Consider the following 24,996-nt stretch of genomic DNA (forward strand, 5'->3'; position numbering starts at 1 on the left):
TCATAACTGTAAGCAGGGCTTTTTTTCAGCAGGAATGCAGTGGAACAGAGTTCCAGAACCGCTTGAAAATGGTCACATGGCTGGTGGCCCCGCCCCCTGATCTCCAGAGGGGAGATTAAATTGCCTTCCACGCCGCCCAGCAGCGCGGAGGGCAATCTAAGCTCCCCTCTGTCTGGAGATCAGGGGGCGGGGCCACCAGCCATGTGACCATGTTCTCCAAGGGCAACCCACTGAGTTCCACCACCTCTTTTCCCAGAAAAAAAGCCCTGACTGTAAGAATCTTTAAAATGGGAAACAGGCAGTTGTTACACTGAAAAAGTTACAGCTACTTCTTACAAATACAACAAAATTTACAAAAGAGCACAGATAGGTTTGGCTTTGTTTTATAGAATGCAATAGTTATTAGTATCTCCAGGGGTTTTTTGTACTCATTTCCCGGTAATAGGCCAGTTTGTTCTCAAATTAAGAAGGATCTCAACATCCTGCTGAGCTAATTTGTAGATCCCAAGCTCATTTAACGCTGCCAATGCAGTAGGCTGATTCGAAGTCAGGACAGTTCCCACTCTGTTTTCGGCAGCTGACTGCAACACATCTTTTAGAAGTAAGGCTGAGCCAACATTTAAGTTCAGTACAATACAGGCCTCCTTTATACTGCAGAGAAAACAGAATAATTGGGATTTCAAGTTAGTATCTTGAACATATGAAAGTAACAATAGGTAGGGCCCAAAGAACAGTCTGATGTCACTCACTAAAAGGGATTTGGGGGCTTGTTTCTTTAAATAGCAAACCACTATCATAAATGAGCAGATTTCCACCCCGTGCCAAACTTTCTACAGTCAAGTATCCCACAATTTTCTGAATTCATGCAATTAACCCTGTAGCATGTCTAACCACTTTGTAGAAAGTTGGGGGGGAAAGAGGGAACTATGCTCACTATTGTTCAACTATTACATGAGTTTATTTTCATGAGAAGTATAATTTTATTCTGTCAACTACTAACACCTTAAATTGTCCCCTGAAGTCTCCCAAACAATAATATTTAGGAGTGTGCATAACTGCACTTGTTGGGAGCGCTCTCCTACTTGGGCATGCCTCACTGCTCCACCTGACACTTGCCTTCTGCAGGTCCGTTGAGGTGGGCATGTGTGTGTATGTGCGTTATTGTACTTGAGGAAAAACTCAGTGGATACACAGTTTAGACTAGGAGGAGGACTAATGCTTGATGCTGGTTCTGGTTAAGCGAGAAAGCAGCTGAGCCGCGTTTCCCCACCACCCTGAAAAGAACAGCATGCATTTGTGCATGGGCAGCCGACCTGGGTGTGTTGTGCACTGAAATGGAAAAAACCAAATGGATCCGTTCCAAGCTGACACCAGCCAACCTGACATAAACTAGTATTGGAATGGAATTATTCTGGAACTCCCCGGAACTGAAACGGAAATGGGAAGTTCCTTGGTGCACACCTCTAGTAGTACTGTACTGTTAGAGGAGTGATAAAGAGTTTTCTTGTGGGATTAACAGAAAACAAAAGTATTGCTTAGATTTAAGATGTCCCGGGGGGGGGGGGGAATAAGGACTTTTTTAAAAAGCAAGGAAGGAAACGATCACCACCATCACTGAATCATTGGCTTCCTAGAGTGTGGGATCAGCTTATCATAAAATAACTGATACTTTATATCAGCAAACCAATATGTCATCTTCATCTAATTTTTATGAAAAATGGTGGCCTTTCTTAGACTTTATTGATAAGACAGAAGTACATCCTCCAAACCGTTTGTATCAAAATATTCTAAAACTTTAGATCTACATGTTAATTTACTGTTAATAGCACTCTTTAGATTGCTGTTTGTTATGAATCTTATAGATTATAGATTTCAGTATTTAATTGCTTTGACATACATATCTACATTGTTACCTTATGTATTTGTTGTTTAATGTTCATGTTCTTTATACTGAATTAAAAAAAATTAAGCAAGGAAGGTAGTTTGTAGCATCTCTCCGTCAGAGAAGAACTTTCATATCTATCTAACTTACTTATTTAAAGAATTTATATGCCACTTGTTCACAGTCCTGCTCAAGGCAGCTCACAAAATAAAAGATAAAAATCATAGGCACGTATCATTAAAAACCCAGCCAATAAAAAACCCAGAAGCATAAAAACTCAAAGCATAAACCATGGAGCAGCCTACAAGATCCTTATAACAGTCCTCAGGCAAGAAGCATTTTAAAGCTCAAACTTCTAGTTAACTTTGTAAAAAGAATTTTTTTCCCTGGCACCTAGAAGTAAGGTAGGTGGTAGGTGAGCGTCAGTGGAGAAGATACTCCATGGGCAAGGTGCCACCAGCAAAAAAGCTGTCTCTGGTTGCTGCTTGTCTCAGCTTTGCAATAAAGGGGGGGGGTTGTGAGAATCTAGGCTGGATAATACAGGAAGAAACTGTCTTTCAAGAACCACTGTTAGGGCTTTCTAGGCAAGAGCCAGCACTTCTGAAACAAGCTAGAACATGAGACTTGGTTACTTACTGCTTGAAATAATTTTCTGGTCGCTTGCAGTAATGTGAGAACAAAGGAAAAAGATTCCTAGTCATGTCAAATTGGAGTTGTGCTGCTCCTCCTTCATTGAAGTGATTGGCCAAAATTATCTATACATACAGTAAATAAACATACACGTTATCTTATAGAAATTGTGCATTTGTTATATTATCAGTCACACTCTACAAATACTTACTTCCTGATAGATGAACAAATCCACTTTCTCCGCAAGCATTTGCCAGAAGATTTTGAACAGTGAGTAACAAAGCTGCTGTTCCAGCTGTAGCAGCCTGTCTCTTAAGGTCAGTAGGAGGGGGCAGGCACTGCTTGACAAAGACATTACTGCCTGTTCCGACTGGGATGGTAAAGAGAGCCACCTAAATGAAACAGAAACATGTCATTGGAAAGCATCTCGGCAGCCACTATCACCAATTTGAAATTTACCCAAATGTTTTAACTTTCAATTTTGAACCTGTTACCCTGATAGATGAGGAGTGGCTTACCCAAGGCTACCTACTGAGCTAATGGCAATAGTGGAATTCAAACCAGCAGAGTGCAGCTTTGCAACCCAAGCACTTAACTAGCTACAGTACATATATATATCCATGTCATATGTATATACATCTACACCCATGCTGCAGTACATATATATAAAACTGGCAAGCTTCACGCTATATTCCCCGACTCCCTCCTTTCAATCCATGCTCATCAATTAAGTTTGCTGTCAGACCAAACAAAGACTCACCGTTCTTTTTTGTATAGCTTGGCAGCATCTTTGACCTCCCGGAAGACATGGTCTTCTTGACGGGTCAACATATCATGTTTTAGTCGCTCCAGGAGGTTAATCATGTCATCAAAGACCGACGTCTCCATCGAAGCCAGCTGCCCCAGCTGTAGCTTGCTTAGTGCACCGCTCTCGGCACAGACTTCCAGGGCGGCCTGTTGAAGCTGCAGGAAGAACTACACAGAAAGGAAGACCCGACTCTTTAGTGCTCCCATCAGCATTAAAACATCTGTGAGGTTTTTTTTTAACACAGCTGCATACATCATTCCAATCTCCTTTTCCCTAAAATTACAGCAATGCAATTGTGTTTTGAAAACTTTATGCCTATTGTTTTTCCTTTAGTGATTATACCTGAAATTACAAATACCTTCATGCTACCAGAGGACATGGAAAGCAGTTTTGAACTATGAATCCGGAGAAATTTTTCATCTGTAAGATATTTAAATGTAATCCCAGAAAACTGGCAATGATAATTAGGTAAAATAAGGACTTACAACATTGTCAGCCCAGTCTGCTAGGACTGTTGCGATGTAGTTAACTGCATTTAGGATTGCACAATACCGGAAACCTAAAGGCTCCCTGCTTTCTTCTTTCATAACTTGAGTAAGTCGTATCCTGAAGTCATCCACCAAATCTTTTTGCAGCTCTAGGAACTGTAGCTTTCTAGCAGCTGTAGGAAGATTCTTATACCTGTCTGTGTGAGAAATCACAGTATTTTAAAATGTTCATGTAATAGCTACTCTCCAACAAACAATCTGCCTGCAAAGATTTTTCTGCCAAGCAGATGCTTAACTTTACTTAGTCCTATTCAGTTAATTGGAACAGCTTAAAGAAAGCTAGCTATCTTTGCCCAGTACCATGTTATTTCATGCTTTTCTGACTTTACAGTCTCCCTACTGTCTCAGAGAAGTGTTTTTAGCAGCTGTGACACAGACTGGAAGCCCACCCAGCTGAGATGCACCAGCTAGATTTTAGTCTCCTAGACTGCATTTAAAGATGTGTGGCTTGCCTTAAAAGTTCTCTCTTGTGCTGACCCTTCGCCATCCTCCTGAAACATAACAGCTCAATGAAGAAATTAGCAGTATCAGCCTAACATACACTGTTAGGCAGGGCTTTTTTTCAGCTGGAATGCGGTGGAACGGAGTTCCGGCACCTCTTGAAAATGGTCACATGGCTGGTGGCCCTGTCCCCTGATCTCCAGACAGAGGGGAGTTTAGATTGCCCTCCATGCCGCTGGAGCGGTGCGGAGGGCAATATAAACTCCCCTCTGTCTGGAGATCAGGGCCGGGGCCACTGGCCATGTGACCATTTTCTCCCAGGGCATCCCACTGAGTTCCACCACCTCTTTTCCCAGAAAAAAAGCCCTGCTGTTAGGCCAAGTAACATGCAGCTACCTGACTGCCCCAAACTCAAGCCCTTCCCAAAAATCAGCAGCATTAACTGGTGGTTTTTAGGCTCCTGAGGATTCTTGTAAATATAAGTAACTGGCAGTATTTATCCAAAGTAACCATGCTGACAGTCAGGATTAAAGTATGCCATTTGCTTATGCTCTTACCACTGTCTTATTCACTGAAGTTTAAAAGGGGGAAAAGTCAATGGAACTGTATCTGTTTGTTCAAATACAAACCCATTGCTGTTCCTTATTACCCTAATTGCTACCCATTATTTTCCCAATGCAAACCCATTGCTACCCATTGTTCTTTGATGACACTGCAGCTAGTGACACAGTGTTGTTTTCTTTGTTGACTATGCATGACACAGTTCTTCGGTTATTGAAGAACCAAAGGCAAAATGCCTGATCATTTATAATTACCTGTAATAACCAGTAACAAAGTCATAAAAGTTTCAGCGCAGTCCGGAACTTTCATTTCATCCACATCAGTGATATCTTTATACTGCGATATCCAAGCAGCTTCAGATGAAAGCATCGAGTCCATCTTTCGAAGAGCAACTGCCAGGCACACAAGCACACAGTAAGGAGCTGAAGTAGGGTTTTCGCTTAGCCCCTTGGCCATCCACGGAGGCCGATCTTCTGCTCAAAAGCAAACTGAATGTGGGCTGGATCCAGACTAAAAGGGCCATTTCCACCTGTTCTCCCCTCTTGCGAGGCAAAGGTGCCTTATCACCCTCCCCAACAGCAGCATTGCATGGAGGTCACTGGGAGGGGGGAGGCAAGGAAGTTCCGTTCTGCCACCGGAAAATTTAGTACGCATCGAATCCCGCATCTTTAAAAGTACATGTGATAAAAATACTTCACAGAAAATACAACAGTTTGAATTCACAATCAAATTTAAACTGAATTCAAACAAGAGAGTTAAGCAAAGGTATCTAATGACTATTAATATAAGCCATCAATACGGCATTGTGAACTTTCCTATACCAAGTGCCATACCTAGATGACTGTCATATAGTTGTTTTTGCTGTCTCTGTTCCCTTTTAGCCACAGTTAAACTCTAGTACTACTGTGCACTGAAGTTTTACAAGTCATCTACACACTAACCATCTGGAAGATGGAGTTTATTGCTGAAGCTACTCAAACTGTTCTTGTTTAATTTTTTTTTGTCTAAACAGAACTGATTTTGCTAACTAAACATCTTTCCGTTTTGATCTGCAGTTTAAGAAATGCAGTCCACGACAAAATGTAAAGAGGACATTATTAGGAATAATATATTGTATACCAAAATACGAGCCAAAGGGCTCATATTTTGCAGCAGAATTCTCTTTGGCAAATGCATAGTTGCAGCCTTCCTACACATAAAAGTCCACCAAACCAATGTATGCTGGACATTGGTCACCTACCCCTTACCAGCAAGGCACATTCTAATAGGACACCCTCTCAACTCCAGACAATGCCCATAAAATAGGCCTCTTAAGTTGCAAGTAAGCTCTAGCCTGCACTATGATTTTTACTACATATGCACCAGGGCTGCACACTTAAAAAATTATTGTTTTAATTCTGTATCAGAGTAAGGAACAGCACTACTGTTTTCGTTAAATACTGCAAGTATTGCTATCTTTCCAGAAAGTCATTCCAGAACTATTGGAACAATACTCCTGATACTGCCCTTTCTTATTTGATGACAATGATAACTGATAAAAATGATAATTTTGCAAGTGCCTCCCTGCCCTGGCACCAAAGCAAGGGGAGGAAAGAGAGGAAGGGCCACCCGCTGTTCTGCAGAGCACCGGCACTTTAAATGGGCCATTATTTCCAGTGGAGGGAGGTCAGAGGCCTGGCTTTCCAACTGGCTTGCGCAATACTGAACGGCTTCCTGATCTGACTTCTGATACTTATCGGGAGAAAAAAATACTAGAATCTTGAAATCTGTAAAATACTGCTGCTCCGGTACAGGAAGCATCAACGATCGTTTCAGGTCAGCAAACTCCAATTTCACACGCCTAATACACACCCTTGTTTCATCTTCCCATCAAAAGCCTGAGTAATGCAAGGTACAGCAAAAGTGTTGGAAACCATGACCAGCGGCCGCTGAGGTGGGGGGCGGGGAAGGAGAATCCTACTTCCCATCCCAAATATAAGCATAATTTTATACTTCATAGCCATGAGACGTGTACATATATAAATGCACTTACTCACAAAGGTAAGGGATTTGGGATTATTTGTAAATCAAGCCAATCACTCTCATAGGGTCTTACATTTTCTTTCCACCGTTAACCATCTTTGAAAACAGGTTTCTTCTGATAAAATGTGCATGCAGCTGGGGAAACTGCTGAGGTATCCATGAACAGCGTGTAGCTCTCTCTCAAACAGAAGCGCCTCATCCACCAGATGACAGAACAGATTGTCATCGTACAGCAAACAAGGAATATCCGCTGCCAGCTTCTCCAGGATCAACATGACCAAAGCTCGGGAAAATTCCACCTTCGGAAAGGCAGAGAAATGCATTAAAACAGCAGGTACAGGTGCGCCAGATTTGCTAATATCAATCTATTAAGCACAACAGAAATACTTGCCCTTGCATTCACTGGAGAGCCTGCCTTATCCAATATTGGCTGGATTTTGTCTTCAAGAAACTTAGCATGGTTTCCAATCCACATAAGCACCTGGGTTAGGTACCATTCAGGCTTTTGAGGAAGAAAAGGAGATGCAAATAACCTGGACTTTCTAGGACAAAAATACGATCACCTTTGCCCGTTTTCTACGCATTCTACACAGCATGCATTACAAGGGCTTCAACTGGGCCAGATCTCCATTCACCACCCTCCTCATCAAACTCAAAATTTGTTTTTTTAGATTACCACAAAGAGTGATTAATCTTTCGGCAGGGCAATTCTTAAGACAAAGGGGTCTGCGATGACTTCTGCACAGTCTGCAGAAGCTAAGGTTTCCCGTTAAAAAGTAGGAAACGAGTCTTCTCGGACGAACACCCAGAGATACAGGGAGAACGGAGGATATCGTCAATGCAAGCCGGCAAAAACTATGCTCGGGGACTGTAAGACATTAGCATTAAAGAAATTTCAAATGAACAGAATGTGGGACCAGATTTGGTACTTACTAAGCCCTTTGACTGAATACTCAAGTATGAATCTGTCCTGCCTGTGGAGGTGCTTTCCTCCAGTGTAAGCAGTCTTCCCCAGTCACAGGAGGCTTCCCCACTAGCAGGAGCAAATCCCCTTATATCTCCATAAATAATAAGACCGGAGACTACCCTTCTTTAAAGAAAACAAATGTTGAAAACTTAGGAAAGAGACCCAGAATAGGCAGTCGGCTGAGGTCCCACTTCATCCTCACCTGCCGAGCTGCAACCCGCATGGATATACTGTACCAAAAGGTTATTGTGCCCCATCGTACCTTGCTTAAAACATTTGTTTGTCTATTCCCTGCAAAATGATACTTGAATCTTTTCTGAAGAGGAGCCAGCATAATCTGCATAGGCAGTACAATAGGTAGAGACGGAGGAAGCGTGTACTTTTCTGGAAGCTGTTTCGGTTTGGTTAAAAGTTCATCTCTGAGATGTTAAGAGTCAAAGTAAAATCTCAAGGATACAGGCACTGGCTTATATACGGACTTCCTGAGTCCACTTTCAGAAGGCATTTTTGTGTCGTAACTTCATTTTCTTGAAAGGTCAGTATTTACTAAATACGCACATTACATACATTAAGTTACTGTGCTTTACAAAAGTACTTAATAGAATGCAAGAGCAATGGACTATATACTGTAACAGCATAACCATTTTAAGTCATTTTGATCAAATTATTACATCAGTGAAGATATTTTGATACCAGTTCTATGCCAGGCATACAAAGTGAGAGAACATTATAATTGTTTATGAATATTCATCGAAGGACAAAACCCACAAGCTGCATGCTATACCACTGTTGCCTCCTACTGTCTGTGCTGCTTGGGCCTCAGCAGGAGGTTTTGCGAGGTCTGAAATGTGAGAAAACCAGCCAAGTTTTGGCAGAATGCTCTCCGCCTGTCGGAAGGGCCGGGGCTAACTGGTAGAGCATCGGATCTGCCTGCAGAAGGTCCCAGGCTCAGTTAAAAAGGGTCAGGTAGAAAGTGGTGTGAAAAAACTCTACCCGAGATCCTGGTGAGCTGGAAATAATAGAAAGCAGACAATACGGACCTTGGGTCTGCCAAAGCCATTGCTGCCATTTGCTCTGCAGAGGAGGATATTAAAGAGCTCTTTGCTTCTGTCATTAAGTCAGTACCTGTGATGTATACAAACAGAGCTCTACCAAAGCCTTGGTTGCTGTTTGCACTAGGGAAGAAAGAGTTAGAGAGTCTTTTCCTAGATCTCTGCTTGTGTAGAAAAAACAGCTGTAGTTTGGAGCAGGAGAAGGAGACTCATTTGGGACCAGAAGGAAAACCTCCGAAGAATGAATCCAGTTCCCTATTTCTGTGCCACTCGTTTTGAATTCCACTGACCTTAGAAATAATGTACAGAAACACTGGAAAACCCACTCTACAAAATTCTTTGCATTGATAATATTATATTAATGTATATCCTGTGGAGTTGCCAAATAGTTTCTATTTTAACTGGCACCTGACCACGCCTTTAACACTAGGTCGGTTTGCGGACATTATCCACTTTACCTTCATGCTGTGGGGGAAGAACTTTACCAACTGATAATTTTTTCCAGACTAAGGCAAAAGAGCAACACAGGCCATTTTTTGTCTTGGTCAGCTGGGAATCCTAGCATTTCAGAGTAAGAATGGTTCTGAAGGATAATCCTACATTTCTTTGGTTTGTATGCATATGTCCCAGTTTTGGCGGGGGGTGGGGGGAGATACATACTTATGTTAAAAGGATACGAAGTTTGCAGTTTCAAAAGCTGAGAAAACTGTCTCTCCAAGTTATCATATACTTCTTGTGCATTAGCCGATGATGTAGCCAAGCCAAAAGGCTGCGATTGTGCTGGACTAACAAATGGCCAATGAAGGTGAGCTAAAGTCTCCTCAAAATCACTACAAGAGAGGATCACACAGAAGTATCATGATTCAGACATCCGTCCAATGCAAAAATCAGCAAACGATGTTCTAATTCCTTACCTGGACAGTTTATCCTTCAGGATCTTATGCCAGAACTGAACTGTAGAACGGACAAAAGTAAGGAGATGAGAGCAAGATGACTCCTGAAGCTTGATATCCAATTCGGCCATGGAGGCCAACGTAGTCGCAGCCTCAGGGACATTGTTGGTCATAAGATACTGCTGAATGTTGTCGCTAGGAAAGGAGAACAAAGACCTGAGCTAATGGGCAAAGAAGTTGTGGGCAGGATGAGCTTATTAAAGTGCCTAATCGTATCCTAGGAGTACTCAATGCAAAAATCACAAACAATCCATGTAAGCCAAACAATAGCAGGCAACTGCCACACTTATACACACACCCACAAAAAAATACCATTTTAAATATTTTTCAGAAATCTAAAGTCTAGCTGTAAATGAAGAACATTTTTAAAAAGGCATAGAACAGAGAAAATATTTAGAACAAAAAGGTTATATGTCAAGATGTTACAGAAACCTTAAGAGTAGCGATGGGCACAAAATGAACTGCGGAACAAAATTCCGTACAGAACGGCTGGTTCGTAGTCAAAGAACCTCGCGTTCCGTGGGACCGCATTTTTCAGAACCAAACAAACTTTTCTTACTGTTCCTTTGCCGGTTCGGACACTTTTGGCGCCAAATACTCCCTCACCCAGGCAACGGTGGCAGTCTTTAGCTTGCCCCCAGTCTGAGGCTTCCAGGCTTGATTGGCAGCTGTCCCTGCCAACCAGAGAGCTCCCACTCTGGCCTATCCAGCCAGGAAAAGGTGGGGGGGAGGGTTAGAATCTCCAAGGCAACTGAGGAGATGGGCCTTCAGCAGCCATGGTAACACCAATCTCTTCCTTCCAAAACCATGTTAGGCAGGTTTTTCTGCCAACCAGAGCGCTCCTGTGTTGTTCAATCTCTTGGCTTTTTCCATAAATAGGGGAAGCCCTGTGATTCCTGGTTTTAGTTTCTCTAGAGTGGGAGAGGGAAGAGAGCTTGGTGGCTGGCTGTTGGGATTGGAACTTGGATCTTTGGCCTGCACTTCTGGTGGCTGGAGAAGGGGCTGAAAAGCCTCTTCTTTTCTCTTGCTTTGTTTTTCTTACTGACTGGGGAGGTGTTTGTGAAAAGGGTGCTTTTTTCCTTCCCCACCCCCCACCCCCCATCCTAGTCTTCTCCCCTGAACCAGTTCGGAAATTGGGTGAGTTTGTTAAGTTTGTGTTCCGTGTTAATTAACGAACCACGAACCAAGTGGTTTAGGGTTTTTTTTATTCCGTGCCCATCTCTACTTAAGAGAAATAGAGTGTGTTGTAAGGCACTTAACAGAATCTAATTATTTATATCACCCTATCTGACCCCAACTTGCAAGGCCTGATACAGTTTTCACTTTTTCCTGAATAGGAAATCATCTAACGTTAAAAAAAAAAAGGCAGAAGGAATCATAAACTGGCTGCAAGCCAAGTGAGAGCTTTAAAAAGCACTCAGGCCATTAATGCTGTAGCATAGCAGTTAAGTGGTTGGGCTGCAAATGCTTTGAATCCTACTACTGCCACTCAACAAGTGGCCTTGGGTAAGCTACTCCTCTTAGCCCCAGCTGTATTGTGGGGATAATAATAACACTGACTTTGTTCACTGCTCTGAGCAGGGCACTTAGCTGTCTAGAAGAGTGGTATATAAGCGCAGTTTTTATTAATTTCAATGGGTTAAACATGCTTGCCTGTCATGGATTATGGCCACACTATGATAGATATAAGTAAAAATTGCTTTGCCGAAGAGACAAAGGGGATTGAGAATTCTCAAGAATGAAATGAATTGACAAATGTACTTACTGAGCACAATTCATGGCTAATTTTTCTGTTACTCTGAGCTACCTAATATGTTGTCATCCTATAGAGTGGTAACTAATAGGGAAAGCTCTTTAATAGTCCTCTGCTGCCAATTATATATTTCCCTTCTACTACTTACCCAAATATAATCCAAGACACCAACTACAGCAATACAGAGAAATATGAGTTTTATTGTTATACAGAACTCATACACATGAGGTTCCTGGGGTATGATGCATACCGAGCTACCTTATCCTTATGCCTCAATATTTTAATGCTAAATTGTTTACAAAACAAAATAAATTAAAAGATCATTACCATGAATCAAAAGGTTATTATAAACAGTTCGCTTACTTCATATTACAGAGAATGACGGCACTATTACTTTGATTGGCAAGATACAATCAAAATACTTAATACAAATAAAAATCCTTTCTGTCTCCTTGTGGTAAAGCCAGGACATAAACAATCTACAATATGAAGTGTCCAAGTCTGAATGTGGAATCCTTATTCTAGATAAAAATTGCTTAGAGTTAGGTATTTATAAAGTTGTGTAGTGTCATACCAACCCGCAGCATAGCAACAATCACAACAAGAGACATGGAATGTGCTGTTTAGGTGTTTTCTGTAACTTTCGCATTCCAGGCAAAGTTTCTTAATCACAAAACTAAAATGATAGGGGGTCTTTATTAAAAATTCCCTAACAGTAACTCTGTTAGCCTACTGCAGCAAAAATAAAAAGTAATTTAGTTACTCATTAAGGTGCCACTAGACTCATGTTTATTGCACCTAGTATTCTGGCTGGGAAACTGCATGTGCAAACAGGCCCAGCACAAAATAATTAGGGATACTACTCACCTTAATTCCTCTATTTGTGAAATCCATTTTAAATAAGCAAGGTGTCGTTCAACTTCTTTTATCTGACTTATTAAGACACCAAGATCCTCCATCCATGGCTTGGATGTCAACAGGTGGCGGTGAATTGAATCGTGCAAAATCCTTTCATCCTCAAGAAGTTGATTGAGAGACTTTTTAGAGTGTTCTGCATTCTGCAGGGCCTTCTGAATTCTTTTTGGAACTTCTGACGACACCGTTAGCACCTGCATAGGTTATAGATATGAAAAGTAGGTAACCTGTGAGGACTTGCAGGGGGCATCTCATTTTTCCTCTGTATCCCTCCCCCCACACCAAATGCCCTGGAGACTTGCTGTCCATCAGAATAGACCAGGGTTGTTTGCAGCTGGAACACGGTGGAACGGAGTTCCGGAACCTCTTGAAAATGGTCACATGGCTGGTGGCCCCACCCCCTGATCTCCAGACAGAGGGGAGTTGAGATTGCCCTCCGCACCGCTCGGCGGTGCGGAGGGCAATCTCAACTCCCCTCTGTCTGGAGATCAGGGGGCGGGGCCACCAGCCATGTGACCATTTTCTCCGAGGGCAACCCACTGAGTTCCATCACCTCTCTTCCCAGAAAAAAAAGCTGATCAGGTGATGCTTCCCAGGGTATGAGATGTGTTTAAATTGTCTCAGTCTCCTAAAAGAAACATGTAGCATTACATATTAACCCACTGTAACAGAAAGAACAAAAGTGTTCACTTAGGATAGAATTCGAAATGGCAAGGATCCTGCATTGAAATGGATTCTGGGGAATGAACTATTTCTTTACCTAAGACAGAACTAAAATAAAAGACAATTATGAAGTGGCCAGGAGATGAAAAACTGAGATGCTTGAAGCAATCTACTAGTAGTTCGGGGCGGGGGGGGGGGTTAACAAAAAAAGAGTGTCAAATTTCCTGAAACTATACAGAGATTTGAACCAAGTGGCTGACTTAAAATGGCTGAGTATATAGAGGAACAAAATAAAGTAGTGACCTGACTGGAAACAAAGGTCCGAAGAAAGGACACGATCCAGATTGTTGGAAATGATTTAATATGATGAATTTTTAACAGTGTAGCATGTATGCTGAGTGAGCAAATGGGCTTGTGCCAGTCCTGTCTCTACATTCACCCAAAAAACATCCATACAGCTGTTAGCGCCCTATTGCATTTTCATTCCACCCTTTTTCTGAGGCGCTCAGAGTGATGATGTACACAGTTCTTCCCTCTCTGTTTTATCCTCACCACCACCTCTGAAGTAGGCTGGGGGAAAAGAGAGCGAGGAGCCCACATTTCCCCAGGAGCTCCATGGATGAGTGTGGATTTGAACTCTGATTCCCCCCATTTGCATCCAGCACCCCATCTACAACAACGTCCGGGCTCTGCTACAGCTGCAGTACATCATCGATAGACCAAATCTGCAGTTTACAACAGTGAAACCATCCTGCTTCCTTGCCGCACAAGAGACAGGCTGCACATCTGCAAGTGTGGGTGAACAAGGCTTTAGTGCTTCCTTCATGCATGAAAACAAACCAGCCTACTTATTAAACTCACCTGTTCTTCTAATTTTAGTTTATTTTCTGACAGCTGTTCAATAATTTTGCCAAGCTTGCTTAAAGAATCAGAGTCATATCCAACCTCCTTTTCCACAAATTCAGATACATAGAAAGGGATGTCACAAGTTTCCGGATCTCTCGGGGTCTTCTCTTTCCCAGGGTTAAGGGCTTCCATCTTTGTATCACCTGCAGCACTGAGGTTTAAAAAGCATAATTAACCCCTCACTGCTTTTGCAACGACTGAGCCTACTGAGATGAGCTACATTAATTACCTGAATTTCAATGAAAGCAGCAATCCACAGCCATAATCTATACAAATACAAGAGTCTGAGCAGTTAAAGCATACTTAGGGCACACTTTCCTAAAAAGCTAAAATCCTCAAGGTTTCCCCTCAGGACAGATTATTCAGAATATCTACCACACATGTACTGGCAGTTTTAATAGAAAAAAGAAACACCCAGCAAGCGCCATCTCACACAATTGGCATATGTTTCAGGTCACAATTGACTAACTGGCTAACAAAGTGACCACTGTTGGCCTCCAAGACATTCTGAGATAACAAAATATGAGACGTTCAAGACAGGAGAAAGAATCCTAACCAGGGCTTTTTTTCTGGGAAAAGAGGTGGTGGAACTCAATCGGTTGCCCTCGGAGAAAACGGTCACATGGCTGGTGGCCCCGCCCCCTGATCTCCAGACAGAGGGGAGTTGAGATTGCCCTCCGCGCCGCATCTCAACTCCCCTCTGTCCAGAGATCAGGGGGCGGGGCCACCAGCCATGTGACCATTTTCAAGAGGTTCCGGAACTCCGTTCCCCCGCGTTCCCCCCGAAAAAAAGCCCTTATGCTAACCAAAGTCAATATCCTGAGGACTCCTTACTCTGGGCAGGGTACAGACCTTTCCCTACACCGCACCGCTTCATTAGTTATTCCTGCATCCGTGGCATTCCCCAGGCTACCCGTTTCCCATTTGGCTAGGGCATGCTTCCAGTTGGATTTCCCCAGTGAATCCCTGGGAACTGTTCTCAGAGGACACTCACCAACATGGCAGAGGTTCTTCCTTCTCGATACAGCCTTTGTGACGTTCTGCTCCTCCCCCGGAGCTTTCCGCCCTGCTCATCTCCTGTTGAAAGGGAGAAGGGGGATATTGAACCAGGCTCTCTCTGTCTTCATGCTCTGCACCAGTTTTCAAATGCACAAAAACCTCACTTCTTTCTCCTGTAATACGGAGACGTGAACCTGGATCTCCGTGCAGGCTCATTTTAACATGTTCAAGCCACTCTTTCCTGATTATCTCTGATCTGCCTGGAACAGCTCTGTCTGTAATCACTCCAGCACATTCTGAAGCTCTTCACTCAATTAACCAACAAGTTGCTGGTCTTTTAGCACTGAAAAAAATGGCTAATTGTTGACAAAGATTCAAAGATTGCTGAAGTCAAATGAGCAGGATTTGGGACCAGTAGCACCTTAAAGACCAACTAGATTTCCAGGATATGAGCTTTGAGAGTCAAAGCTCCCTTTGTCACACACTAGGAATGGAAAAAGGAAGGAGTCTTTATATATAATCCAGGCAGAGGGCGGGAGGGGTATTGTAAATAAGTGTCAGGAAGCTACTTATAATACATGTTGTAATTATCTTGACATAACATGGATGCTAAGTGCAAAAAATCAGTATTTGTATTGCAAGAAAAATCCTATGTCCTGATTCAACCGTGTGAGATCCATTTTTCCAAACTTTTAAATAAACTCAATTTCAGCAATATTGCATTGTAACTTTTTTTTTGTAGTTTCTCTGCTTGAGAATGCCCTGGCAGACTAAAATGTTCTCTCGCTGGTTTCTGAATGTTGCTATTTTTGATAAAGTGGAGATGAAGTAAGGTACAGGTAGAAGACTGCTGTGGCGGCTTCCATGGGAACAAGTATCTTGACACCAGACCATTTAGGACTTTAAAGGTAATAACCAGCGCTTCCAATTGTACCTGAAAGCAGGAAGCCAATGTGTTATTTTCAAACTGGCACAATAGGGTCCTCGTATCTTATGCCCATCAACCATCTTGCTGCATCGTTTAGTACTTACAGGTGCATCTACAGTCTGGACTATCTTCAAAGACAGTCCCATGTACAGCAAGTAGCAATGATCTAATCTGGATGAGATTACAGTGTGAATAACTATGGTCGGCTCTTGCTAACCCAAGAAACGGCACTGCTGGCACACACCAACCAGTGCTGGGCAAAGATGCCACATGTTACTGAAGACCTGAGCCCGAGCTCAAATCCCATGAGTGACACTTTTTGGAAAGGAAGCCTTTTAATTCTGTACTTGAATAAAATAAATTAGGGCACCTATGCCTTTCAGACAGGCATAAAGGGGCAAATTCTAACAAAGGTTGCCCTTCTCAGCCTAACTATTGCTTCCCAGTTTAATATTTGTCACTTTATCCCTACTTCACTTGTATCCAAATTCCCCAAATATCTACATAATGGTGTCACTTTTACAGCACATTTTTTCAGCACATGTTGCTTTCTCAGACTTGTAGCAAAATCGAAAAGAGTCCAGTAGCACCTTTAAGACTAACCAACTTTACTGTAGCATAAGCTTTGACAAGCTTTACTGTAGCATAAGCTTTGACAAAGAGAACTGTGATTCTCAAAAGCTTATGCTACAGTAAAGTTAGTTAGTCTTAAAGGTGCTACTGGACTCTTTTCGATTTTGCTATTACAGACTAACACGGCTAACTCCTCTGGATCTCAGACTTGTAGAGAACCTTAAAGAAAAATATTCTGTAGTGCAAGACAGATTAAAAACAATAGTCTATCTTTTGAACACTGACTTTTTCTGATTTAAAAGCTGTCAAACACAAATCGGACTCAAGTTTGTTCAATTGTAATTAATAAATTACTCAATTAAAATGATCACCTAAAACTGTGATCACTACAGTCTTGTGTATATTAAACAGATACATACATGCCTACTTGTCTAAGCTCTCTGAATACACTGCAGAGAAGTCCTAGAAGAAAAACAGTTTTTAATTGCCACTATAAGGATCAAAGATATATTTATACAAAAATAAAATCTGCCTAGGAAGGGGCCCCTCTATTGCCTCTAACAAAGTAGATTTTTGTGCTGCTAAACTTGTGTTCATTTAACTGCAACTGTGAGATCTTTTTTGAATCATTGCTATTAGCCACTCTGAGCTTATGGAGGAGCAGGACAGATTTTAAAATGAACAAAGAAAGCTATGCAAGCCAATGGCCATCACTATATCCAGGCGTCAAGGAAGCAATTTAGACTGAAAGGACAGGATCTCTGGCCGGAAGATAAGTTAAAAATAAAAGATAATAATTTCACTAGACGCAAGTCTGCTAATGACTCAGGGTGAAGCGCAGTGTCCATGCTGAGTGTATTAGGTGACATCTTTCACTCTCTCTGACAGGGGCCTCCTGTGCCTTTAATATGTGTAATTACTAGCCTCTATTTTGTTAGGTGCTGAATATCCCAGGAAGGAGATGCGGTGGAAGTTCTTCCTATCATGTAGCTGTAAAATGGTTGGGAACTTTCCGTCCAAAGGAGAAAGGTCAGGAGAAAAACCCCTCTTGTAGTCCTGCAGTGCACTGATCAGATTGGTCAGGTCAAAATGTTTAAAACAAAAACAACACTTTGGAAATTGGGCTCCTGGTTTTTTTTTTACTTCACTTATACTCCCTCCTTTCTCCCCAATGGAGACCCAAAGCAGCTTCCGTCATTCTCTTCTCCTCCATTTTATCTTCACAACAAATCTGCGAGGCAAGTTAGGCTGAGAGTGTGGGGCTGGCCACGGTCACCCCGCAAGTTTCCAGGGCACAGTGGGAGATTCGAACCTTGATATGCCACACCAACTCATTACTATACCATGGCCTCCCCAAGCAGAAGCGGAAGAGGCAGGGATGAATTACAGCATTCCAGTACAGCAAATCCCTCTTAATGCACTGAGCATCTTGCTTATTCACACTGGGTAGCTGGAGCAGTCCCAAAACACAGGTAATTGCACCAAAATAAACATTCTTAATGCACTTTTAGAGATGTCAGTATACACTGATGTACGTTTTGTGTAGTTACATAGCCAGAATGGTAGACTTGGATCTAGGAAACTCTGGGTTCAAATCCCCACTCTGCTGTGGAAGATTATTGGGTCACCCTGAATCATTCACTCTCCCTGTCTGTGTTTCTTATGTGGAGGGGGGGGGTCCATATACCCTCCTTGAAGCAAGGGCTTGATAAAAACACACTAAATAAATACTCCCCATTATGTCATGGATGTTGTATCTTCTCTATGTAAAAATCCTTCAGGAATTATTTCGTAACAAGTGGTGATGGAGAGTGCCCTCAAGTCACAGCTGACTTTTGGCAACCTCTGGTGGGGGTTTTCACAGCAAGAGACTAACAAAGGTGGTTTGCCATTGCCTGTCTCTGCAACCCTGGTCTTCGCTGGAAGTCTCCCATCTGATTACTAACCAAGGTTGACCCTGCTTAGCTTCTGACAAGATCAGGCTCACTTGGGCTATCCAGGTCAGGGCAGTGCATAACAAAAGATCCAACAAAAACACTGCCAGCCAGTGACACCAGTCCTATGCAGTACTATTATTCGCATAGTGGTCAGAATGCTGGAGTGGAATCTGGGAGACTCCGGTTTGGATCCCAGCTGCGCCACGAAGCTCATTGGGTGAGTCTGCGCCACTCACTCCAATCTACCTTGCAGGGTCGTTGTGAGACTAACACGGAGCAGAGAGCAACGTGAAGACTCTGAAGAGCGGAAGCAAGGGATTTTTTTTAAAAAAAGGCTCGTAGTTTTAAAAAGGGAATCGAAAGACTGAGCCAATCCGTGGTGAGAAACCCTCACAGCGAACGGGAGACTTCCATGTTCAGAGGATGTACTCCAGAGCACCCTACGCCGTGGTCAAACTTCATCCTCTCCCTATGCGCATGCGCCGGCCCGCGCGCGCACATACACACGTACCCGGCATCTGCCCAGTTCGGTTTGCAGGACCTCGATGACGTGGCCGCAGCGCCCCCCGCCCCCTTCCCCTCAACAGCTACCCGCCTGGCCTTTGGCGGGGCGGCCTCGTCGCAACCAGAAACCTGCAAGGAAGGGAAGGGAGGGGAGGGGAAGACGCGCGAGGCGCCCGACAGCAACTCCGTCCACTCACCTGACGCCTCGAGCCACGCCCCCGAGCGCCGCGTCCTCCTCGGCCCGCTATAAAATCTCCCCTCCGCGCGTCTAACAACGCGAGAGCCAAGCCGGGGGTGGGGGGGGGGGTGCCCGCCTCTCGCCGCGGGTCACGTGGTAAGCCGGCGCGGCTGTTCCGGTTGCTGAGGGGGCTCTGACGGGGGCGGCGCGGCGTTTAGAGGACCGAAAAGCGCAAAACGTCCTGTCGCTCCACAGCCCGCAAGGCCCCCTTTCTGCCACCCAGAGGCAAGCGGGGCAGAAAGGAAAACGATTCACCTCACCACAGACATGAAAGCCCAACGGCGAGGTCTCCTTGGATTCGTGCTGCTGGATCATCATAGGAGTAATTGGGATAAACATTTGAAATATAAATTATGTCTGGACATCGCTAGGAATAGTAATGAATTAAGTTAATCAAAAGATATTTGAGGGAGCTCGATTACAATAGCATGTTTAGAGCTCGCAGAGTGTTCTCTTTCCGTTGGTGAGGAAAATGCCAAATTGTTTGCGTTGACCCTCCAAAGTACGGAAGGGCGATTTTGCTTGTGCGTTTGAACGCCTGGCAGTGTTGTTGGGAAGGTTTTGTGGTATTCCACACACTTAACGGATTCTGTGGCTGTGGTACTAACCAGACTGATATGTATCCTATTCTTTTGGACTGTCTTGAATTTTTAGATTGGAGAGCTAAACTTAGTCTTCCTCTATGTAAGCAGAATTTTATTTCTCTTGAAGTTAAACCTTGGCTATAAAGAAGTAACTTTGTGTGTGGTTACATTTTGGGTGGCTGTAGTAAAATCACGTGAACTCTGGCAGTAAATTCTAGGTTTCCCTTTTATGATGACTCACTGTTGATGATTTTAGTCCTAAAAACAGTAATTAAGAAGAAGCGAGCTCTGTTTGATGAAAGCTGATAGTACAATAGGAGCAACAATGCGGGAATTCCAACCCACACAGGCAACAGTCTACCCCTCCAGGGTTTTTGTGTGGTATCAAGGGCTTGAGCAAACTAATTTCCCTTCCACTACCCCTTTTCCTCCTTTCAACTTTTTGTACCTCTACTAAGTATTCAGTCCACATCGAGATTTGGAGTATTTTTACCAAGTCCTATTTTTCTCCGTACCCGGAGTATACTTTGTGTATAGAAAAATCCTACCTGAGGGATTGCTGAGGGGGTCTGCTTTTTTGCTTTTGTGACCAGAATAGGAACTAGCAACTTAACTGTTAGGTAGAATGATAGATTAACATTATTACAATATTAAACGAGAGTGAGGAAAGTCCCTAAATTAGGGATGTGTGCAGCCTTGTCTTTTGACTTCACACCCAAACGATAGCGCTAGAGGCTATTTCGGGTCTTACCCTACCTCCTATGAGCCTAGTGTCTCATAGGGCCCAATAAGCCTTTCAGGTTGGTGGACCGTTCTGAACATTGCACGCATGTACCAAAGATAAAAGTTCCAGGTAGCCATGCTGGTCCAAAGAAAAATCCAAATGCAAAAAACCTTTCACTAAGACCAACCAAAATATTGAAAGCCCATGAGCGAGCTTTTGAGTTCTCCAGAATTCATTCTGTTGAATGTTTTAAAAAAATAGAAGGGAGAAGGGAATAAAGGAGGACAAAAAAGTTTCATGCGATGGCATCGGGGCCTTTTGTCTGCTCTTGTTTACAGAGGACTACAGAGTTGGAAGATGTTGGATACACTGAGCAGAGCTGGTGTCAGGCACCCTTGGCTTTCTGGGAAGGAGCTGAGAATAAAGACAGTCTCTGCTGTGAATGTAAAAACCAGTGGTTAGTCAAAGGGATGGTTCTTTGTGGAAGGGCATATAGGATGACTTGCATTAGAAGACTCCTTTCCTATGGGACTTTCCTTTTTTCATGAGACAGAACTAATTATAGAAGGAACATTGAACCTTCTCATCTTGTTTTCAGTTCTTAGCATTACTCTTGTAGGCAAGTTGGGAAACGGGGTGTTTAGCAAATGAGTTTAGGAAAATTATCTTCGATCCCTTTGAGTGGCATTTTATGCCACTAAAATACAATGTCATCTTAATGCTAGACAACATGTCAAACTCCTTTTCTCTGGCAAAAGAACGATGTTTTAAAGCACAACCGGTAGTTTCCCTCTGTTGCACATGGACAGGGAAAATGAGTTTGTTGAGTTTAGCATAAAGTAGCTTTCCACAGTAACCTTGTACGTTACACTCAGTTCTTCTAGAAGCATTGTTACCTGTTATGGAACAAACGTGTATGGAGGCAAGAGATGCACATTATTTAGTAAAACAAGCAGCATTTTTCTTTGTTTTAAAAATAAAATGAATATGCAATATTCTAGATGTCAAATTCAGAATGGCTATTTAATCCTGTCCTTGGAATTTCCTGGTTAACTCACTGCCAGCAATGGACAAACTGTAACAGTTGCGGCTTAATGGCATTGTGGACGATAACCTCTTGTGTGGTTTGTTTGCTTCATTACCTGTTATATAGTACAAGTTTCAATAGGTCATGAAAAATGCACAGTTTAATCAAAACTATAGTTCAAATAAAAACAGCTGTACATATCATATAAGACATGATACCACCAACAGAATCAGCGAGGAGCACAAATTCTGTTGGCATTTTTAAGGCTAAATATATCTGTTTGCTGGGTATAAATATGCATTCTTCAGTACCTTATTCTAATTAGTTTCTTCAACTGCAGAATTATGCATGCGTTTAATCAGTTTTTAATCTGTTCCAAACTCATGAGGACAATTTATGACCATATTTCTGAGAACATTTTTAAATACTTCTGAGAATCTGAAACTGGTAACAGAGCTGTCCATTTTCTCATAAGCCGGTCGAGTTGCACTGCGCAAACAGCTCAAGCACCATGTTTACTCTGAATGTTAAAAATTTACATTTTTACAAACACCATGTTACAGCATACAATTTCATGTTCCTTGTAGCCTAATACAAAAATACAAATTTTAAAATTAGAAATGGCTTTGAAACAAGTAGTACCCAATAAACCAGTTTCATGTTAAAATCTTCAGCGGAGCCATACAGTGTTTAGCTGTGTCTGTTTTTTTATACTTGTGTCCATTTTCAGTACTTCTCGAATGGCCATGGTGGCATAAGTAGATGGTGGAAGGGAGAACTCAATTTTTAGAGCCTTGTATTTTCCTCCTGTCATAAGTAAACCAAAGATCCATTAGAAAACCATACAACAATTTTCTGCATCTCTGCAATCCTATGGCACCAACAATTTTCTTTCAAATAATGGCATCATCATCAACCAGGTTTTATCAGTTGTCTACTATGGAGATGTTGAAGTGATGTAACGTTAAGCATGCACTCAAGTGACCTGCCAAATCCTTTCCATATGATCTTACAACCCGTTTTAAAGTTGTGAAGAGACATCTCCAATGATGCCTATAAGGTTATTAAACAAAAGAGGTTGCAGAAAACACCCTAGTCACAATGTCCCTTATTCAACTTAAGACCAAACAAACAAAAAAAACCCTGCAAGCTTAGAAGGACCTTTGTAGAGAGATGTATAATCCACATCATCTGCTGGGATTCTACAGGGCTAGGGTGCAGACTCCTTCCCAGAATCCAATCTGGATGAGAATCCACACCCCAGAACTAGGAAAAAAGACAGAACGGCTGTGCTGTGAATACAATTAAAAATGGTCCACCAACAGGGAACATACGCACTGGTTTCTTTGTCACAGGTGAGTTGACCAAATCTAAGAGCCAAGCTACAAGTGACGCCTGACACAGGTTGGACACTAGTCGGCTTCCCTCAAGTTTTGATGGGAAATGTAGGCATCCTGGTCTTGCAGCTGTAATGGAGAGCCAAGCTGTAAAACCAGGACGCCTACATTTCCCATCAAAACTTGAGGTAAGCTAACAAGTGTCCAACCTGTGTAAGGCGTCACTTGTAGCTTGGATCTTAGTGCTAAACCCATCACTGGAAGATGCTTGCAGGTACAGCAAAAGTGAAAAGAGGTGCAGCCAACACATTCCTAGAGCCGTGGCTAACAGCTACTTTTCCTAGAGATCTGCTCAGACAGGCAAGTGAGGAGTGATTAATGGTGTAGGGCCTCAGCCACATCCACCCCAGGAAATGATTTGCCATTGCCTCTGGAACTTCCCCACACCTGTGCATCTGTGCTGGTGTCCAAACTGGCTCAATGACCACCGAGGCCGAACCCTGCACTACAGCAACCAGGCTGGGGAGAACTGTTGGCCAGACCTCTCCCTCCACCCCCCAGTCTGCCCTACTTTTGCTAGAGGGATGTGCTGTCAGTCACCTTTCCTCTGCTGACAACTTAAAAAAATCAAGCATCTCAGCATCACATTTATGGCATCAAACCCAACTGGTTTCTAACTAGATGTTCTTTCAGAACCTTGCTTTTTTAAAAAAGGTTTATTTTGAAAGCTTTTGGCCCAAACAACAAATCTGAATTGCCGCTTAAAGTTGAACTTTTTCTCTTTCATTAAAAAAATGACTATAGGCATTAACCATCATAATATGCCACATGCACAAAATACTAGGAAATGTTTTCATTCATACCGGCTGCAGGAACTTCATGCGGTTTTCCTTCCAGTTTATCGAAGTCAGTATTAAACAATGGGATTTTAGGATCATCATATGCAACTATCTCCCTTTATAAAAATACAAAGTCAGATTTAAAATGTGCTTGGATATGATGAGAAATGTATATATATAAAATAAAGATTACCATGTTATGATAACACCAGTCTCAAGAACACTATCAGATGCAAACTAACATAAAAACATATCTCCGTAGTACTTGATCTTCAAAGTTGAAGTCCACATATATAGTACTTGCCAATTTCTCACGTTCTTCAGAATTAAAGATTACCCCCAACCCCATATTTACATACTGATTCTAGTGGGCCTCTTTGAATGATTTTGCGAAACACTTCCTTGCATCATAAACCTGGCCCAGGACTGGACTAAAAAAGGAGATGAACTATGACACAATAAGGTATAAGTTCAGTAAAATTGTCTTTCTACTGAAACAACCAATGAGTGGGTAGAGGAAAAGTGAGATTGTGGCGTCAATCAAAATGGCTCCTGACTGCCTATGAGAGATTGGAATGGTGCAGGCAGCATGAGGAAGCAACTGGAGAGAGGAATGTCTGCTAACCCCCTTCCCTCTTGAGACTACTGCGAGGAGCAGAAAGAGAAGATACAGGGCCAAGAGGGTGGAGGCTACCCCCTTCACACAGGGACTTACCTTTTGATGCTTCACGAGTTTCTGCTTACCAATTCTCTACAGTGTGCTTTGATGGAATCTGGCATACTTTAGATTAGATACACAAAAGGTCTTCATAGACCCCTAGCAGACAACAATCCTATCTGTTTCAAAACGTAACAATAACATGGCTTGCAGACCACTCTTTAAAAATGCAACTCCAAAGCTCCGAGTGTGCACAAGAAATCACTTGATTCTCTGGATTCTGAGTACTGTATACCAACCAGCTGACATTTTGAGGCCGAATGATAACCTTTCTGTAAGCTCCAGATAATGAATAGTCTCTAATTTTATGTCTCATGTTGTTGATATCAAGATTGTCAGTTGCCAACATTTCCTTGTAAGCTTCTCCAACTGCAAGAAAGAGTACATTTTACAATATAAAATGGAATTTAACACAACCTGTGGCAAACAATTAAGTTTGCCGCCTTAGATTATTTATGTCGTTTATAGCCCGCCTTTCTCTCTGAGA

General features: G+C 42.5%; 2 protein-coding genes across 6 annotated transcripts in view; both read right to left on the bottom strand.

The window, feature by feature from the left end:
- Positions 1 to 222: 222 nt before the first annotated feature.
- RINT1 (RAD50 interactor 1) lies at positions 223 to 19,266 on the bottom strand. 3 transcript variants are annotated; one of them, XM_054989298.1, is made up of 16 exons: positions 19,050 to 19,214; positions 17,021 to 17,063; positions 15,096 to 15,178; positions 14,057 to 14,252; positions 12,485 to 12,726; positions 9,826 to 9,999; positions 9,589 to 9,741; positions 8,122 to 8,278; positions 7,284 to 7,394; positions 6,966 to 7,191; positions 5,125 to 5,262; positions 3,806 to 4,005; positions 3,273 to 3,487; positions 2,724 to 2,904; positions 2,519 to 2,637; positions 223 to 651 (listed from the first exon to the last, which is right to left on the bottom strand). In XM_054989298.1, exons 3-16 carry the CDS (start codon positions 15,173 to 15,175, stop codon positions 429 to 431), a joined length of 2,415 nt encoding a protein of 804 aa, XP_054845273.1. In that variant the 5' UTR covers positions 15,176 to 15,178; positions 17,021 to 17,063; positions 19,050 to 19,214; the 3' UTR covers positions 223 to 428. The 3 variants fall into 3 exon arrangements, with proteins under 3 accessions (XP_054845273.1, XP_054845271.1, XP_054845270.1); XM_054989296.1 differs by lacking the exons at positions 17,021 to 17,063; positions 19,050 to 19,214 and adding an exon at positions 19,240 to 19,266; XM_054989295.1 differs by lacking the exon at positions 17,021 to 17,063.
- Positions 19,267 to 21,757: 2,491 nt separating this feature from the next.
- PUS7 (pseudouridine synthase 7) overlaps positions 21,758 to 24,996 on the bottom strand; it is a 47,492-nt gene continuing 44,253 nt past the window's right edge. For all 3 annotated transcript variants that reach the window (XM_054989004.1, XM_054989006.1, XM_054989007.1), the window contains 3 exons: positions 24,749 to 24,878; positions 23,816 to 23,907; positions 21,758 to 22,422 (listed from right to left, as the gene is read on the bottom strand). In XM_054989004.1, the coding sequence (XP_054844979.1) occupies positions 22,286 to 22,422; positions 23,816 to 23,907; positions 24,749 to 24,878 (359 nt within the window). In that variant the 3' untranslated portion in view covers positions 21,758 to 22,285. The remainder of the gene's footprint in view (positions 22,423 to 23,815; positions 23,908 to 24,748; positions 24,879 to 24,996) is intronic.

The sequence above is a fragment of the Eublepharis macularius genome, chromosome 9 (assembly GCF_028583425.1).
Source record: "Eublepharis macularius isolate TG4126 chromosome 9, MPM_Emac_v1.0, whole genome shotgun sequence".
Taxonomy (NCBI): domain Eukaryota; kingdom Metazoa; phylum Chordata; class Lepidosauria; order Squamata; family Eublepharidae; genus Eublepharis; species Eublepharis macularius.

What these genes read in the sequence shown, in the direction of transcription:
- RINT1 (XM_054989296.1), bottom strand. Translation starts at nt 15,175, where the DNA reads ATGAGCAGGGCGGAAAGCTCCGGGGGAGGAGCAGAACGTCACAAAGGC. An exon ending in GAAGAACCTCTGCCATGTTG is followed by an intron (nt 14,253 to 15,095) that starts GTGAGTGTCCTC and finishes TTTAAACCTCAG; the next exon opens with TGCTGCAGGTGATACAAAGA. An exon ending in TCACAAATAGAGGAATTAAG is followed by an intron (nt 10,000 to 12,484) that starts GTGAGTAGTATC and finishes CTCCTTTCCTAG; the next exon opens with CGACAACATTCAGCAGTATC.